General features: G+C 51.3%; 1 protein-coding gene across 2 annotated transcripts in view; it reads right to left on the bottom strand.

The window, feature by feature from the left end:
* Positions 1-16,140, bottom strand: part of CD99 (CD99 molecule (Xg blood group)) — a 29,358-nt gene that overhangs the window by 7,491 nt on the left and 5,727 nt on the right. For both annotated transcript variants that reach the window (XM_065914891.1, XM_065914892.1), the window contains exons 2-7: positions 9,949-9,978; positions 8,497-8,538; positions 6,797-6,844; positions 5,872-5,940; positions 4,645-4,692; positions 3,666-3,734 (exon numbers count right to left, since the gene is read on the bottom strand). In XM_065914891.1, coding sequence (XP_065770963.1) covers positions 3,666-3,734; positions 4,645-4,692; positions 5,872-5,940; positions 6,797-6,844; positions 8,497-8,538; positions 9,949-9,978 — 306 coding nt within the window. The remainder of the gene's footprint in view (positions 1-3,665; positions 3,735-4,644; positions 4,693-5,871; positions 5,941-6,796; positions 6,845-8,496; positions 8,539-9,948; positions 9,979-16,140) is intronic.

Raw genomic sequence — 16,140 nt, 5'->3', positions numbered from 1 at the left:
TTGCAGTCCAAGGGACTCTCAACAGTCGTCTCCAACACCACAGTTCAAAAGCATCAATTATTCAGCACTCAGCTTTCTTTATAGTCCAACTCTCACATCCATACATGACCACTGGAAAAACCATAGCCTTGACTAGATGGACCTTGGTTGGCAGAGTAATGTCTCTGCTTTTCAATATGTGTCCTAGGTCGGTCATAGCTTTTCTTCCAAGGAGTAAGTGTCTTTTAATTCCATGGCTGCAGTCACCATCTGTAGTGATTTTGGAGCCCCCCAAAAAAATAAAGTCTGACACTGTTTCCACTGTTTCCCCATCTATTTGCCATGAAGTGATAGGACCGGATGCCATGACCTTAGTTTTCTGAACATTGAGCTTTAAGCCCAGATGTTCATGTCCTGTCTTAAAAAACCCAAACCCAATGACTTCTTCGTTGTTCTTATTTGCTGGACTGTGACAGTGTTCGATCTGCAAGGAGACCCGACAAGTCCATCCTGAAGAAATCAGTCCTGAATATTCATTGGAAGGACTGATGTTGAAGCTGAAGCTCTAATACTTTGGCCACTTGATGCGAAGAGCTGACTCCTTGGAAAAGACCCTGACGCTGGGAAAGATTGAGGGCAGGAGAAGGGGACGACAGAGGATGAGATGGTTGGATGGCATCACCAACTCGATGGACATGGGTTTGGGTGGACTCCAGGAGTTGGTGATGGGCAGGGAGGCCTGGCGTGCTGCAGTTCAGGGGGTCGCAAAGAGTCGGACACAGCTGAGCAAGTGAACAACAGCAATCTGATCCATGAGGTCTGATGTTAGCTCTTGAAGGCTCACAAGATGGTGAGCATTTTCAATGCACATTTTATAAATTCAGGCCTGAACGTGGTTTTTAGAGACATAATGCTGCTTCACACTACATGTGTGGTTAAGTCGCTTCGGTCGTGTCCAGCTTTCTGTGACCCCATGGACTGTACCCCACCAGGCTCTTCTGTCCATGAGATTCTCCAGGCAAGAATACTGGAGCGGGTAGCCTAGCCCTTCTCCAGGGGATCTTCCTGACCCAGGGATGGAACCCAGGTCTCCTGCATTGCAGGCAGATTCTCTACCAGCTGAGCCACCAGGGAAGCCCAAAGACTCAAGACAAGTACCAAATTCCTGACTGTTTTCATCTCACTCTCCTCTTCAAGGAAAAGAACAAAGCCAAACCAAAACAGTGAAAGTTTATTTATAAATCAGTTAGGCCCCAAGGACTGAGCCAGAACATCAGCTTCGGCCTGCAGATCACTCTTTGCCTCTGACTGTCCAGTGTATAACCAGCCTCTTACCAAACTGCCGACAACTTCCACGATGTGGATCTTGCAAACCCCGTTGGGCTGGACAGAAACGAGGTGACCACTGCTGGTGGTTTCAGAGGCTGCCCTCTTCGTGTTAAGGACGCTTTCTCAAGTTCCAGTGACAGCTAGGGAGCTTGCGCATCCACCCAGCATGCTAGCGTGAGTCCCTCGTGGGAAACATTCTTGGTGCCCCCATTTGTGACGGTACAAATTCCATTGCTCGATTTATCCGGCATCCTCTGGGCACGCTGCCCAGAGCAGAGGGATTCCAGGACTGAACCATGCAGGGTTTCGGTGGGAAAGTGGGGAATACGGAACAACCCATGGTCAAGGCTCTCTGGAGGGCTGCCACCAACAGCCACAGACTTGACTGTCACATGCAGGTTTTTCCAGCTAATTGGTGTATGCACGCTCATGTGTGTGTGTGTGTGTGTACAGATACGCATGTGCACATGTTCATGTGTATATTCGTGTGCCTGTATGCGTCCCAGAGCATGCACGCTGCATAGGGACACACTGCACCGGTGTCCACAGGTACGTGAGTACACACACGTTCACACGCGCTAGTGCATGAGCGATGCGGGCACGCGCTCACGGGTGCACACGTGTGTGTCTGCGTGCACGAATATGTACTGAACAAGCTCTGCGTGTGTACGTGGGCGCGTGTGCCTTGTATCTGGGCATGAGCACGTGTGTGCACACACACGTGTCTTTCTGCCTGCTTTGCAGATCTGTGTGCGGGTACCTTCGCAGCCTGGTTGATTCTCCCCCATCACGTGGGCTCTTCAGCAGTGCCAACCTCCCCCCACCCCACCCCACCCCACACTCCTAAGAGGTCACCTCCTACCCCCATGCTGACCCCCTGGGACCCACATTCTAAACTGTCATAAACTAACAGACCCGTCATTCCACACAATCAGAAGATTCATACCATCTTCAAAATAAGGCTTTAGGTGTGATCAGATATAACTGCCAAGAAAACTCATACGATTAAAACTTGTAAATAACTTCAGAAAATGCTTCTGGAATCCTAGCTAGGGAAAAGTTTGACATTATGGAAGGAAGGCTGTGACCAGCCTAAACAGCATATTAAAAAGCAAACACATCACTTTGCTGACAAAGATCTGTGTACTCAAAGCTATGGTTATTCCAGTAGTCATGTATGGCTGTGACAGTCGGACCATCAAGAAGACTGATGCAGCAAAACAGTTGATGCTTTTGAACTGTGGTGTTGTAGAAGGCTCTTGAGAGTCCCCTGGACTGCAAGGATATCCGACCATTCCATCCTAAATGAAATCAGGCCTGAATATTCACTGGAAGGACTGATGGTGAAGCTGAAACTCCAATCCTTTGGCCACCTGATGCAAAGAACTGACTCATTTGAAAAGACCCTGATGCTGGGAAAGATTGAGGGCAGGAGGAGAAGGGGGCGACAGAGGATGAGAAGGTTGGATGGCATCACCGCCTCGATGTACATGAACTGGGGCAAACTCCAGGAGTTGGTCATGGATAGGAGGGCCTGGCATGCTGCAGTCCATGGGGTCACAGAGAGTCAGGCACGACTTGGCAACTGAACAACAGCGTTATGACATAGTATGAATAAAAAGACTGACAGTTACTTAACATTGGTTGCGTTTAAACTGATATAAAATACTAGAGAGAATAATGACCTTCACTGTTAGAAGACGGACACTATTCCTATTTTTCCATGTTAAAAGTTTGAGAAGTAAATCAGTTTAGCCAGTCACTCAGTAGTGACTGACTCTCTGCGACCCCATGGACCGCAGCACGCCAGGCCTCCCTGTCCATCACCATCTCCGGGAGCTTGCTCAGACTCACGCCCATTGAGTCGGTGATGCCATCCAACAAACACATAAACATACAAAATATACAAACAAATAACATATATCAATGAACAAAAAAAAGTCCACTCAAAATGGGAAGTTTCAACAGCTACTCAACTCAGAAAACTGATGGTAGTCAACTCTGAGAACAGGATGTCGGGTGAGAAAAAGCAAAAAGCATCAATAAAAAAACAAAAGAGCTTTTGCTCAAGCTCATATGTTTCTCCATGTTGATTCTCTATATTAAAAACCACATTGAATACTTCTGAGCTTTCATGAAAACCTGTCAAGGAAAGTCAGCAAACTAAACATCGAATCCAGAACAAGAAAATATCTTTTGGAATACTGTTTTCCACGACTGGAAAATTGGAATTCCCTTGCAGACAGAGTTCACTGTAAGATGGCGCTAACTCTGGAAGGACCTCCTTTGAGCGGACACAGAGGTCATCGAAGCCTAAAACACACACAGAAGGAATCAGGGGAGCTACAGGGTCTCACCGGAAGAGTCAGGCTGCTTGGGGTCTGGCTGAGGTTTTGGCTTTGGTGAGTCGGGTGACGCTCCGCCATCTGTGAAAGAGGACAGTTGCAGCTATGAGCACTTTGAGGTCAAGAAAGCAAAACACGCGTTGGCACGTGGGGGTGTGAAGCCACTTCAGTCGTGTCCGACTCTTCTGCGACCCCATGGACTGCAGCCCCGCCAGGCTCCTCTGTCCAGGGGATTCTCCAGGCAAGAATACTGGAGCGGGTTGCCACGCCCTCCTCCAGGGGATCTTGCAGACCCGAGGGATCAAGCCCATATCTCTTACATCTGCTGACTTAGCGGGCAGGGTTTTGTTTTTTTTTTTTTCTTTTTTAACCACTAGCACTACCTGGGAAGCATTTGCTTACAGATGGTTAACAGGACTGTGGGAAATGGAAATGTGCCCTTTGTCACGGCTGGGGACACCGTGTCATGGTGGGGATACCCATACACACTGTGGATTTCTGCCTGTCGGCAACCAGCTATAATACTTCACTTCGTGTATCTCCCATAGAAAATAAAGCAGATGGCTGGGCCAGCTACAGAACCTGTGGGGTGCAGTGCAAAGTGAAAATACATTTGCATGTCCTCGCTCCAGACTGTACCAGGAATTTCAATACAGGTGCCCATGCTGAACCGTGAGAAATGCAAGTGTGCACTTTGTTCAACCAAAAATGAAAACCCTTGTGAGCGTGGGGTTCCTGTGTGTTCCCACAGGCCTGTGAGGCCAGTCCTACCAGTGGTATTCAAAGTGCCTTACACACCCCAGACTCCAAGAGTTCAAAAACAAAAGTCGGCGTACAGATACAAGCCAAAAACTCAGCCACACAAACCATACACCTATTCCTTAGGGCTTCCTGGCCAAAACTGATTGGACGTCTTTAAGAAAGACACGCTCCTTTGAAATGATAAATAATCAAGTCAGACACGTAGGAGATTTAAAGACAGCTTACTTACCATTTCCTCCACCACCAAGGGCGTCACTTAAATCCCAGTTATCGTTACCTAAAGGAGAAAGATAGTGCGTACTGAAGTTCTATGAGAAATGAAGAACAGAAATGGCTTTCTACGCAGACAGTATCAAGTATCAGTCTGACCAATGACTCAACAGGAAAACCAAACTCCTGACCGTTTTCACATTCCTCTTCTCTTCAAGAAGAATAAAAGGTCAAGAAGAAGAATAAAAGGAAAAACTAAATCAAAATGATGAAAGCAATTTATAAATCAATTACGCCCCATAAGCCGAGTTGGAATTCCAAATTCTGCCTGCACACAATTCTTTCCCGTTGATTGTCCAGCTTATAACCAACCCTCCCAAGTTGCGAATGACGTCCGCAATACAGACTCTTTCTCAAGTCTCCCAGAGACATCCGGGAGAGTTTGTGCATCCACCGAACACGACTTGGCGAGCTATCATGAGACGCCAGTGGGAAACATCGTTCCCGCCCCAGGGAGCCCGTGATGATACGAATCCCATTGTTCAATTTATCCACCATCCTCTGGGCTAGCTGCCCAAAACAGAGGGTGTTTTCCAAGACTGGACCACGCAGAGTTTCCGTGGGAAAGGGGGATATGGAAAGAACACGTGGAGAAAGGCTCTCTGGAATGCTGCCAGCCAACAGCAACAAATTTGATCATCAGACGCAGGTTTTTCCATCTCTGTGTGTGCATGCTCATGTGTGTGTATGTACGGATAAGTGGATCCTCCATCCACAGGAGTCTCCAGGCAAAATACTAGAGTGGGTTGCCATGTCCTCCTCCAGGGGATCTTCCCAACCCAGGGACGGAACCCAGATCTCCCTCATTGCAGACAGATTCTTTACCGTCTGAGCCACCACGGAAGCCCAAGAATCCTGGAGGTGGGTAGTCTATCCCTTCCTTCTCCAGGGGCTCTTCCTGACCCAGGAATCACACTAGGGTCTCCTGCATTGCAGGCGGATTCTTTACCAGCTGAGCTCCCAGGGAAGCCCATGTTTCCCCATGTTAATTCTCTATATTTAAAATCTTACACAGTTTGTTTTTTTTTTTCCAATCTCCATTACAATCTTGAAGTAAAATCAGCAAACTAAATATCAAATCCAAAAAAAAAATAAATAAATAAATCTCTCTGAATACTGCTTTCCAGGACTGGAAAATTGGAATCCCCTTGCATAGAGCGTTCACTGCAGGATCACAGGGTCTCACCAGAAGTGCCAGGCTGCTTGGGATTTGGCTGAGGTTTTGGCTTCGGTGGGTTGGGTGATACTCGGTCATCTGTGAAAGAGAACAGTTACACTTATGAGCACACTGAGGCTGAGAAAACAGAACATGCGTTTGCACGTCTTTACGCCAAGTCGCTTCAGTCGTGTCCGACTCTTTGTGACCCCGTGGAGTGTAGCCCGCCAGGCCCCTCTGTCCGTGGGATTCTCCAGCCAAGAATGAAGACTGGAGTGGGTTGCCATGCCCTCCTCCAGGGGATCTTCCCGACCCGGGGATCAAACCCACGTCTGCGGCGCTGGCAGGCAGGTTCCTTACCCCTGAGTGCCATCTGGGGGGCATTTGCTTTCAGATGGGTAACTGGACGGTGAGAAATGGAAATGTGCCCTTTGTCACGGCCGGGTACCTTGTCATGGTTGGGGATACCCGTACACACAGCCACCGGTGGACTTTTGTCCGTCGGCATCCAGCTATAATACTTAACTCCCAACAGCAAATAAAGCAGATGGCTGGGCCCGCTACAGAATTTGTGGGGTCCAGCGCAAAGTGAGAACGCATGTTGCATTTCCTTGCTCAAACGGTACTAGCGTTTTTAATGTGGCGGCCACACAGCATTCATTCAACCAAGGCTGGAAGCCCTACCGGGCGTGACCCCACGAACCCACGAGGCCAGCCCTGCCAAGGGTGTTTCCATTTTGTCTCATATCGCCTCAGACACCCTAAGAGTTCTAAATCAAAAGCAGACACACAGGGGAAAAGCCCAAAGCTCAAAAACAACAAACAATAACACCCTGTTTCCTTGGGTTTTTCCGGGTGCAAACTCATCTGATTTAGTCAAAAGAGAAAAAAGCCTCTTTGAAATGATAAAATAACCAGGTCAGACCCACAGGAGATTTAAGGCAAGACTACTTACCGTTTCCTCCACCACCAAGGGCATCGGTTAAATCGAAGTAGTCATTCCCTAAAGGAGAGAAAACAGTGAACAGTGAAGTTCTGTGTGAAATGAAGGACAGAAGTGACTTTGCATGCAGACAGTACACAGTATCCGTCTGTATCATCCGCAATGCCAAACTCCCAACCGTTTTCACGCCCTTCTTCTCTCCAAGGCAAAGAACAAAAGGAAAAATCACAATCACGAAAGGTTATCTATAAATCGATTGTGGCCCCCATGGACCAAGCTGGAATTCCAACTTGTGTCTGCAGACTATTCTTTCCCTGTTGACTGTCCACCCTCAAACCAGCTCTCCCAAGTTGCCCGTGATTTTGGCAACATAGATGCTATAATACAAGAACAGAAACCTGTGGCCAGATTCGGGTTCCCGCCCAGTGAAAAAGTGATTTGGCTGACCCAGGCGTGCTCGATAAAATGATGTGACGTTTTAGAGGGTTGGAGGTTTTCGAGGTGGCCTTCTATGTCTTAAGGACTCTTTCCAAGCCCCAGAGACACCCAGGAGAGCTTCTATATTCACCCAACACAAGGTTCTGAGCCATCCTGAGTCATAACCGGGAAGCAGCATCCATGCCCCCGGGAGCTCGGGACGGCACACATTTCCGTGATTCAACAGTGACTCAGCCAGCACGCTCTGCACACACGGGTAGGTCAAACACATTGCTATGAGCAACGCTATCCCTCCCTCACAATGCTTCCCTGGGGGCTCAGACAGTCAAGAGATGGCCTGCCATGCAAAAGACCCGGGTTCCTCGATCCCTGGGTTGGGAAGACCCCCTGGAGAAGGCAATGGCAAGCCACTCCAGCGCTCTTGCCTGGAGAGTCGCGTGGACAGAGGAGCCTGGCGCGCTACACAGTTCACGGGGCTGCAGAGAGTCGGAACATGACTGAGCAATTTACACTGTCACCTTTCCAGATGAGAAATCCAATAATTAAACTGAGCTCTTAAATATACATATATATGTATTAAAATAAGTGATAAGAGCTCGGTGACTTTGGGCATTGATTGCATGCTGGGCGTGTGCATGCTAAGTCACTTCAGTCGTATCCAACTCCCTGCAACCCTCATGGACTGTACCCCTACCAGGCTCCTCTCTTTGTGGGATTCTCCAGGCAAGAAGACTGGAGTGGGTTGCCATGCCCTCTTCCAGCGGATCTTCCTGACCCAGGGCTCGAAGCCGCGCCTCTTACGTCTCCTGCATCAGCAGGTGGGTTCTTTATCACTAGCACCCCTTGGGAAGCCGCCCCCACGCCCCGGTGAATCTGATCCTTCAGCGATTCCATCATCGGTCTCTGAATCTCGAGTTTTTTTCAGAGAGGGTGAGTGACATCAGGTACGATCCTCGTAGACACCGAGATCGGACTCTGCTCACAGGTCATAAGAGGGTCCCAGCTTCTAAAATTGCTCCTCCCAAGAGATGAGTAAGGCATTCCAGTAACAGACGCTCAGCGTCAAGAGACGCTTCCCACGGGACCCCCAGAGCATCCCGCCAGCGGGTCAGCGTCTGCTGGACGTGAGACATCACAGCACCGTTCAAACATTAACCAGGCCGTATCTGTTGCGGGCATCTAGCCGTCTGCATCTCCCCCAGCTCCTGGGGAAAGTGGGGTGCACGACAGCTTCTGTGCTGTGTTTTTGGACGCTGAGCACCCGTGCTTCTTACCGGGCGCCGGCTTTGGTGGAAGAGAAGTGGGTTTCTTGTCATCTGAGAAAGAGAAAAGACATTTCAGCCAGGAAATCTGGCGGCTGGGAAACAGTCAACCCTCCACGCTCTCCTGTTTCCTTAAAAAGAATCAGAAAGGCGGGGTCTTCCCTTGGTGTCTCCGGGGGTTTAACATCCCCCTGGTAACGCAGGGGACACGGATTCAACCCCTGATCTGGGAAGATCCCACCAGGCAAGTAAGCCCACGCTCTGACAGCTCTTGAGTCCTGCGTGGCCTAGAGCCCCTGCTCTGCAGCAAGAGAAGGCCCCACAATGAGAAGCCTGTGTACTCCAATTAGAGACTATCCCCCGCTTGCCAAAACTAGAGGAGAGCCCACGCTCAGCCACAAAGGCCCAGCAGAGCCAAACAAATACACTTAAGAGAGGAAAAAAAAGAGAGAATGTTTGAAGCATCATGTTCTCCAGACAGCTCATCCAGTGGCCAAGGAGCGAAAGAGGAAGCCTGGAGAACAGGTGTTTAGCACAAGGACACGGGGCAGAGCTCGGGGCCTTTGCAGGAGTGGGGGCCGGGGTGGGGGGGACCCTTGGCCGAAAGGCTGTTCAGGTTTCTTGAGCGGAGCGCCCTTTTTGCCATCTGGGACTCCCACTGCGGCTGACCCTCTGGGCACCAAGGCAGAGTGGGGCTGAGATCATCTGGACCACGGACACCTTCAGGGCATCGCTTCCCAGCAGCCAAGCAGAAGAAGAGGTTCACCGTCAAAAATAATGCGTCTCCCCGCTCCCCTGCCCCCATTGGCTTTTGGGAACCCAGCTGTTCTCGTGGGTTTCACAGATGCCTCCGCATCGCACCCCAGGAGTTATGGATCCTGGGCCCCCCCAATTCAACGGGAGCCTCAGCATGTGACCTTCTTTAGGAAAGCGGGTCTTTGCAAGTAATGTTGGTGAAGGTGGGGGAGTCACAGTGGATTAGCAGAGACCCTTACAGGCGACGGCCCTTACGAGAAGGCGATTAGGAGATAGAGGGGTGCTGACGTCAAGTGGCCATGTGAAACAGGACGCGGAGATCGGGGAGATGCAGCCGCAAGATAAGGGATGGAATCGGAGTGACCCCGGGGGAGCAGCCCTCGGGAGACCAGGCCACGGGAAACCAGCCCACGAGGGACCAACAGACAGGGAATCAGCCCATGAGAGCTCATCAGCCCATGAGAGCTCAGTCCACAGGAAATCAGCTCACCTAGGACCACCCACTTCTCCTAGCGCCTGGCAATCCTGTGAGGCCTCCTGACCGCCACAGGTTACGGAAGTTACTCCACCAAAAAAAAAGGATTAACATATCCCCATGAGAGCATCTCAGTTGTCCTCAACAAATATGAGCCTAGTGATTGCCGTTAAGAGGTGTTTCAAAAGATTTACTGTATTCCAAGTCTATAAAATGCCTGCAACATTACTTACCGTCAAGGGCGAGCGATAAATCGAAATCATCTGAAAAAAAAAAAAAGTGCCCAGGTGGTTACAAAAAAATTAAATTCGGAAGGCAAGAGAACAATAAAAAGGGGGCATGGTTTTGGAAGGAGGATCACGTGTTGAATTCTCTTTTGCAATAGTCACTCGCAAGCCTAAACGTTAAGAACATATCAGCTGATGTTTTAGACTGTCGACGATCTCAGGGTTGAGCGGCAATTAAACTGGCGGGAAGCCAGGGTCTTTCTGCACGTGAGTTACTCTCAAAAAAAGCAGGTCTTTTCAAAATCGGCAAGGAACAACTTCCAGCACTGGCGCGGGTGGCCATTCCCTTCTCCAGGGGGTTCTTCACGCCCCAGGTATCCAATCCCCGTGTCCCGCATGGGCAGATGGATCCTTCACCGTCTGAGTTACCAGAGAAGCCCCATTTCCAACACACGATGGAGAAAATACGGAGAGGAAAACCCTTGGAATAGCAACCTGTCTGTAACTATACAACCCAAACACACTCCCTGTAGAAACACCAGATGACCCAGAAAAGGGTAACTTTTCCTTTTTTTTCCTTAACTGCTGCCAAGAAGGGGGAAACGGCCTCTATTCCGCTCTTCTCCTATCTGGTTGCTGACTGCCTTATTGAAACGATGTCAATACTATTTCTCTTTCTAGCCGATTAATGGTGCATTGAAGAAAAGCAAAGGGGATTCTGCCGAGTGTCCGGTCAGCAGAAAGGAGAATGGTGGCCGACAGAAGGATCACTGTTCAGCTCAATTCAGTCGAGTCTGACTCTCTGCGACCCCGTGGACTGCAGCCAGGCGTCCCTGTCCATCACCAACTCCTGGACTTTACCCAAACTCATGTCCGTCGAGTCAGTGATGCCATCCAACCACCTCATCCTCTGTCACCCCCTTCTCCTCCGGCCTTCAACCTTTCCCAGCATCAGGGTCTTTGCCAATGTGCACAAATCAACGATGACACACACACCCCCACCTCAGGAAGCGCCGGGCATCTAACAGGCCGCCTTCATCCCCGGGAAGCTCGGGACGGTCACGATATGTTCTGTCCTGCGGAACGTCACACACACAGACGGGAACTCTCTCCCTCTCTCTTCCTCTCACTGTACATGTGATTGAGTGTGTGTGTATGTGTCTGTATCCATTTACAGAGTGGCTTGGGCTTCCCCGGTGGGTCAGACGGCAGAGAACCTGCGTGCAATGCGGGAGAGCTGGGTTCAGTTTCCAGATTGGGAAGATCCCCTGGAGGAGGGCATGGCAACCCACTCCAGCATCCTTGCCTGGAGAATCCCATGGACAGAGGAGCCTGGCGGGGCTACAGTCCAGGGAGTCGCGAAGAGTCAGACATGCCTGAGCGACTTTCACTCACTTGGGATCCACGCGGGGTTGGCGTGTAGGTGTGTGGTTTGGGGGCGTTTGCATGCGTGCATCCGAATAGGTATGTGGGCTTGCTTTGTACATGTGTGTGCAAAGGTGTGTCTAAGTGCAGCGTGGATGTGTGGATTTGTGGTATGTGCACACGCGGGGTTTCCTATGCCGATGTGTCTAGGTTGGGTGTGCGCCCACGTGTGAGGGTTGGCGTGTAGGTGTGTGGTTTGGGGCGTTTGCATGCGTGCATCCGAATAGGTATGTGGGCTTGCTTTGTACATGTGTGTGCAAAGGTGTGTCTAAGTGCAGCGTGGATGTGTGGATTTGTGGTATGTGCACACGCGGGGTTTCCTATGCCGATGTGTCTAGGTTGCGTGTGCGCCCACATGTGAGTGTAGACTTCGGAGCAGTGTGTCTGTGTGTGTGTGATTTTTCCCCATGTGTGTATTAAGAACAGGCAGGCAGATATTATTTTAAAAAAAGAATGCAATCACACCATTTGTGGCCAGATGGGTGGACCTGCAGAGGATTATACTCAGTGAAGTCAGCCAGCCGGAGACAGACAGATATCATATATCACTGACCATGCACAAAGTAAAAAAACTGTACCAGCGCGGCTATTTATAAAACCAAAACAGCCTCACAGACACAGAAAACACAACTTGCGGTTCCCAAAGGCAGAAGTGGTGGTGGGGCGATGAATAAGGAGTTTAAGACTCGGACGTACACACTCCTACATCTGGGGCTTCCCAGGTGTTTCAGATGGCAAAGAACCCGCCTGGCAACGTAAGAGGTGGAGGCTCCATCCCTGTGGTGGGGAAGATCCCCTGGAGGAGGGCATGGCCACCCACTCCAGTATTCTTGCCTGGAGAATCCCGGGGACAGAGGAGCCTGGCGGGCTGCAGTCCACAGGGTCGCAGAGAGCAGGACACGACTGAGTGACAAACACGCTCACCCCAGTGCATGTGTGTGTTGGAGGTACGCACTCACACGTGCATATGCGTGCGTGTGTGTGTGAGAATACATACTGAACAAGTGCTATGCGTGTGTGTTCGTGTGAATACGTACTGAACAAGTGCTATGCCCAGCCTTGACAGTCCTCCACCATCACTTGGGCGGGTTCTCCATACCGACCCGGCCCCCGATCTCCCAAGAGGCTGCTCTCCTGTCTCCCCACCCCGACTTCCAGAGGCTGACAGTTCCCGAGTGCCACCCACCCCGGCGCGGGTGGAGGGAGGCCCACACACAGACCCTCCCTAGCCCCGCCCCGGCGATCCTGGAGGCGGGACGGACTGTCCACTCGGCCAGAAGCTGAGTGCCCGGGGCAGAAACATTCAAGGCGGTTCGCCCGCTGCAGAGCTTGGCAGGACCCAGCCCGGAAGCCTGCAGCGCATCTGAGGTTTGCAGGCGCTGCCCCCTCAAGACTCCGGATGTGCTGGAGGCGGGGGCGGGGGGCACCCCGTGACTCAGACCGGGCGAGGCGGGCCCCGGAGGGGACGGGGGGCCATGATTCATCACTCAGCATCCTCCCCGCCCCATGGCCAGCTGGTCTTCCTTCCTTCCGTCATCCCATCCTCCCGACACCCTGGGCGTCCCCAAGGGCTGGGCGCTGGGCTCCTTGTGGGGGGGACCGTCTGGGGCTTCACCTGCCGCAGAATCCACGAGTCTGTGCCCCTGACAACCACTGAGCCCGCGGGTGCCCAGGCTTCCCATTTCCCCGGAGTCCCGCCAGGGTGACAGCTGACACACCCCAAGGGGAGGACGTGGAGACCCCGAACAGCAAGTCACAGCAATGATCAGTCGCCCCGTGGATACGGGGCACCGAACCACATCCACGGCGGCATCTCCCAACTGTCCGGGGGACCCCTCTCAGAGAGCCCTTCTCCAGCTCAGCCCTCTTCCAACACGGTGTGGACGCTGCGGGCGCAATTACAATGGATTAGATCCATCAGCGGTTACAGAGGGGAAGCGTAAGCTGGAGAGAGGTTTTGGGGGGGCGGGGTGGGATCTCGGGGGAGGCCAGCATCAGCCTCGGCAGAGGCGGATAGGAAAGCCGCTTTCCTGCAGCCAGACAGAGTGCGTAGTCCACACCCCGGCCGACACGCGCCTTCCTCCCCAGGCCTGAGTCCCTCATTTTTCAGGAATGCAGAGATGATAACTCACATTCTGGTGATAAGATTATAAGCAGTCTAGCCGGTCTATTCACCTTATCTATAATTTATGTACCATTTATCCGTGATCATTCATCTAAGATCTATACCCCGCAGAAAGAAAAGGCTACCCGCTCCAGGATTCTGGCCTGGAGACTTCCTTGGATTGTATAGTCCATGGGAGTCGCAAAGAGGTGGACATGACTGAGCGACTTTCACTTTCAAGATCTCAGTTCAGTTCAGTTCAGTTGCTCAGTATTTGGGTCCAACTCTCTGTGACCCCATGGACTGCAGCACGCCAGGCTTCCCTGTCCATCACCAACTCCCGGAGTTTACTCAAACTCAAGTCCATTGAGTCGGTGATGCCATCCAGCCATCTCATCCTCTGTCGTCCCCTTCTCCTCCTGCCTTCAATCTGTCCCAGCATCAGAATCTTTTCCAATGAGTCAGCTCTTCGCATCACATGACCAAAGTACTGGAGCTTTAGCTTCAGCATCAAGTCCTTCCAATGAACATTCAGGACTGATTTCCTTTAGGATGGACTGGTGGGATCTCCTTGCAGCTCGAGGGACTCTCGAGAGTCTTCTCCAACACCACAGCTCACAAGCATCCATTCTCCAGCGCTCAGCCTTCTTTATGGTCCAGCTCTCACATCCATACATGACTACTAGAAAACTTCAAGATCTATCCATCTATATTCATCCATCCATCTAACTGTGTAATCATGACATCTATTTGCCTTATCTATTATCTATCATGTCTCTAGCTATGCCTGTATCCTGTCCATCATCTATAAATCTATAACCCATCATCCATCCATCAATCATCAATCCCATCTACCAAGGGCTGCCTCAGTCCAGCCAGGCCCTGCATGCTGTGCTAGATCACTTCAGTCGTGTCTGATTTTTTGCGACCCCGTGGACTGTAGCCCGCCAGGCTCCTCTGCCAACAGGGATTCTCCAGGCAAGAATACTGGAGTGGGTTGCCATTCCCTTCTCCAGGGGAATCTTCCCGACCCAGGGACCAAACCCGCGTCTCCTGCATTGCAGGCGGATTCTTTACCAGCTGAGCCAGCAGGGAAGCCCCAACCTGGCCAGCGGTCCTGAAGTCAGTCCTCAGCACAGAGGCAGGGGGGAGGACCGCCCTCATGGGTCAGGGAACACCCCATCCCTGGGACCTCACGCCCCACGACTCCCTGCCTGCTCTCACACCCACCCAGGCCCTTTTTCTTCTTCCTACGCGCTGTGACTCCTCGTTCAAGCACTGAAGAATTCAATCTCCCTGGCTTCCTTTGTCCGGCAAGGCTTCATCCCATGCCCAAGATGAGGGCATCTTAATCCTCCATGGAGCACGGACCTCCTGCCCTTTCCTAAGACAAGATACCCCGCCAACAGCAGATGGTGACGGGCAACATGTGAAATCTCGCCCTGCAGAGAGAAATCTACACGCCTCCACGCCCGCCCCAGAGGCAGCATCGTCTGCCTGCTGTCTGTCTAACCCTAATGCGCGTGGTCCACCGCATCCCTGCGGTCACACCACTGTGAAGCTTCTGGGCGGTTTGCAAACGGGGCAGAGCGCAATCAGACAAGGCTGGTGGGGGGTGGGGGGGTTGCGGGTGGCGAGTGGGAGAAGGGCGGGGACGCTGAGAAAAAGAAGTGGTCACAGTGTTCTGGCTACGCGGTCTGGGGATGACTAATGCCTTCCAAGCTCTGGAATGCAGCCCTCTTGACTTTAGCCGCATGCTCACGGAAGGGCGGTGAACAAACGGGAATTCACCCTAACTCTCGGCAGACACTTAAAAAGCAGTGATGGACATATGTCTGTTCCTCCTGGCGTCTTCTTCATCGCTTTGGGCTGGGTTTTTCTGTAGGTCTTTTCTTCCTCCTGTGGGTACTGCCCTACGGAAAGGCCTTTAGTATTTGCTGGAAAGCTGGTTTGCTGGTGTTAAACTGTCTTCAACGCTTGCTTATCTGTAAACCTTTTGACTTCCCTATCAACGTTGAATGAGATCCTTGTCGGGTAATCTTGGTTGTAGATTACTTTTTTTTTTCCTTTCAGTACTTTAAAGATATCCTGCCATTCCCTTCTGGCCTGCAGAGTTTCTGCTGAAAGATTAGCTGCTAGATGAACATGGAGGTGGGCTTCAGTACGCAGGGAACATACTTATGTGTGTGCACGCTCAGTCGTGTCTGGCTCTTTGCGACCCCATGGACTGTAGCCCGCCAGGCTCCCCTGTCCATGGGATTCTCCAGGCTAGGATGCTGGAGTGGGTTGCCATGCCCTCCTCCAGGGGATCTTCCCCACCCAGGGATGGAACCCTTGTCTCTTAACATCTGGCAGGCGGGTTTTCTTTTTTTTTAACCACTAGCACCACCTGGGGAATCCCAGACATATGTACGCTTATAGGGACGACAGAGGATGAGATGGTTGGATGGCATCACCGACTCGATGGACATGGGTTTGAGTAAACTCTGGGAGTTGGTGATGGATGGGGAGGCCTGGCGTGCTGCAGTCCACGGGGTCGCAAAGAGTCGGATACGACTGAGCGACTGAACTGAACTGAACTGAATTGATGGATAATTCATGTTGGTGTATGACAGAAATCAAGCCAATATTGTAAAGCAATCATCAATCAATTAAAAACATTTTTTTTA

The sequence above is a fragment of the Muntiacus reevesi genome, chromosome X (assembly GCF_963930625.1).
Source record: "Muntiacus reevesi chromosome X, mMunRee1.1, whole genome shotgun sequence".
Classification (NCBI taxonomy): domain Eukaryota; kingdom Metazoa; phylum Chordata; class Mammalia; order Artiodactyla; family Cervidae; genus Muntiacus; species Muntiacus reevesi.
The sequence above is the reverse complement of the archived record's forward strand: the minus strand, read 5'-3'. Positions and strand labels throughout refer to the sequence as shown.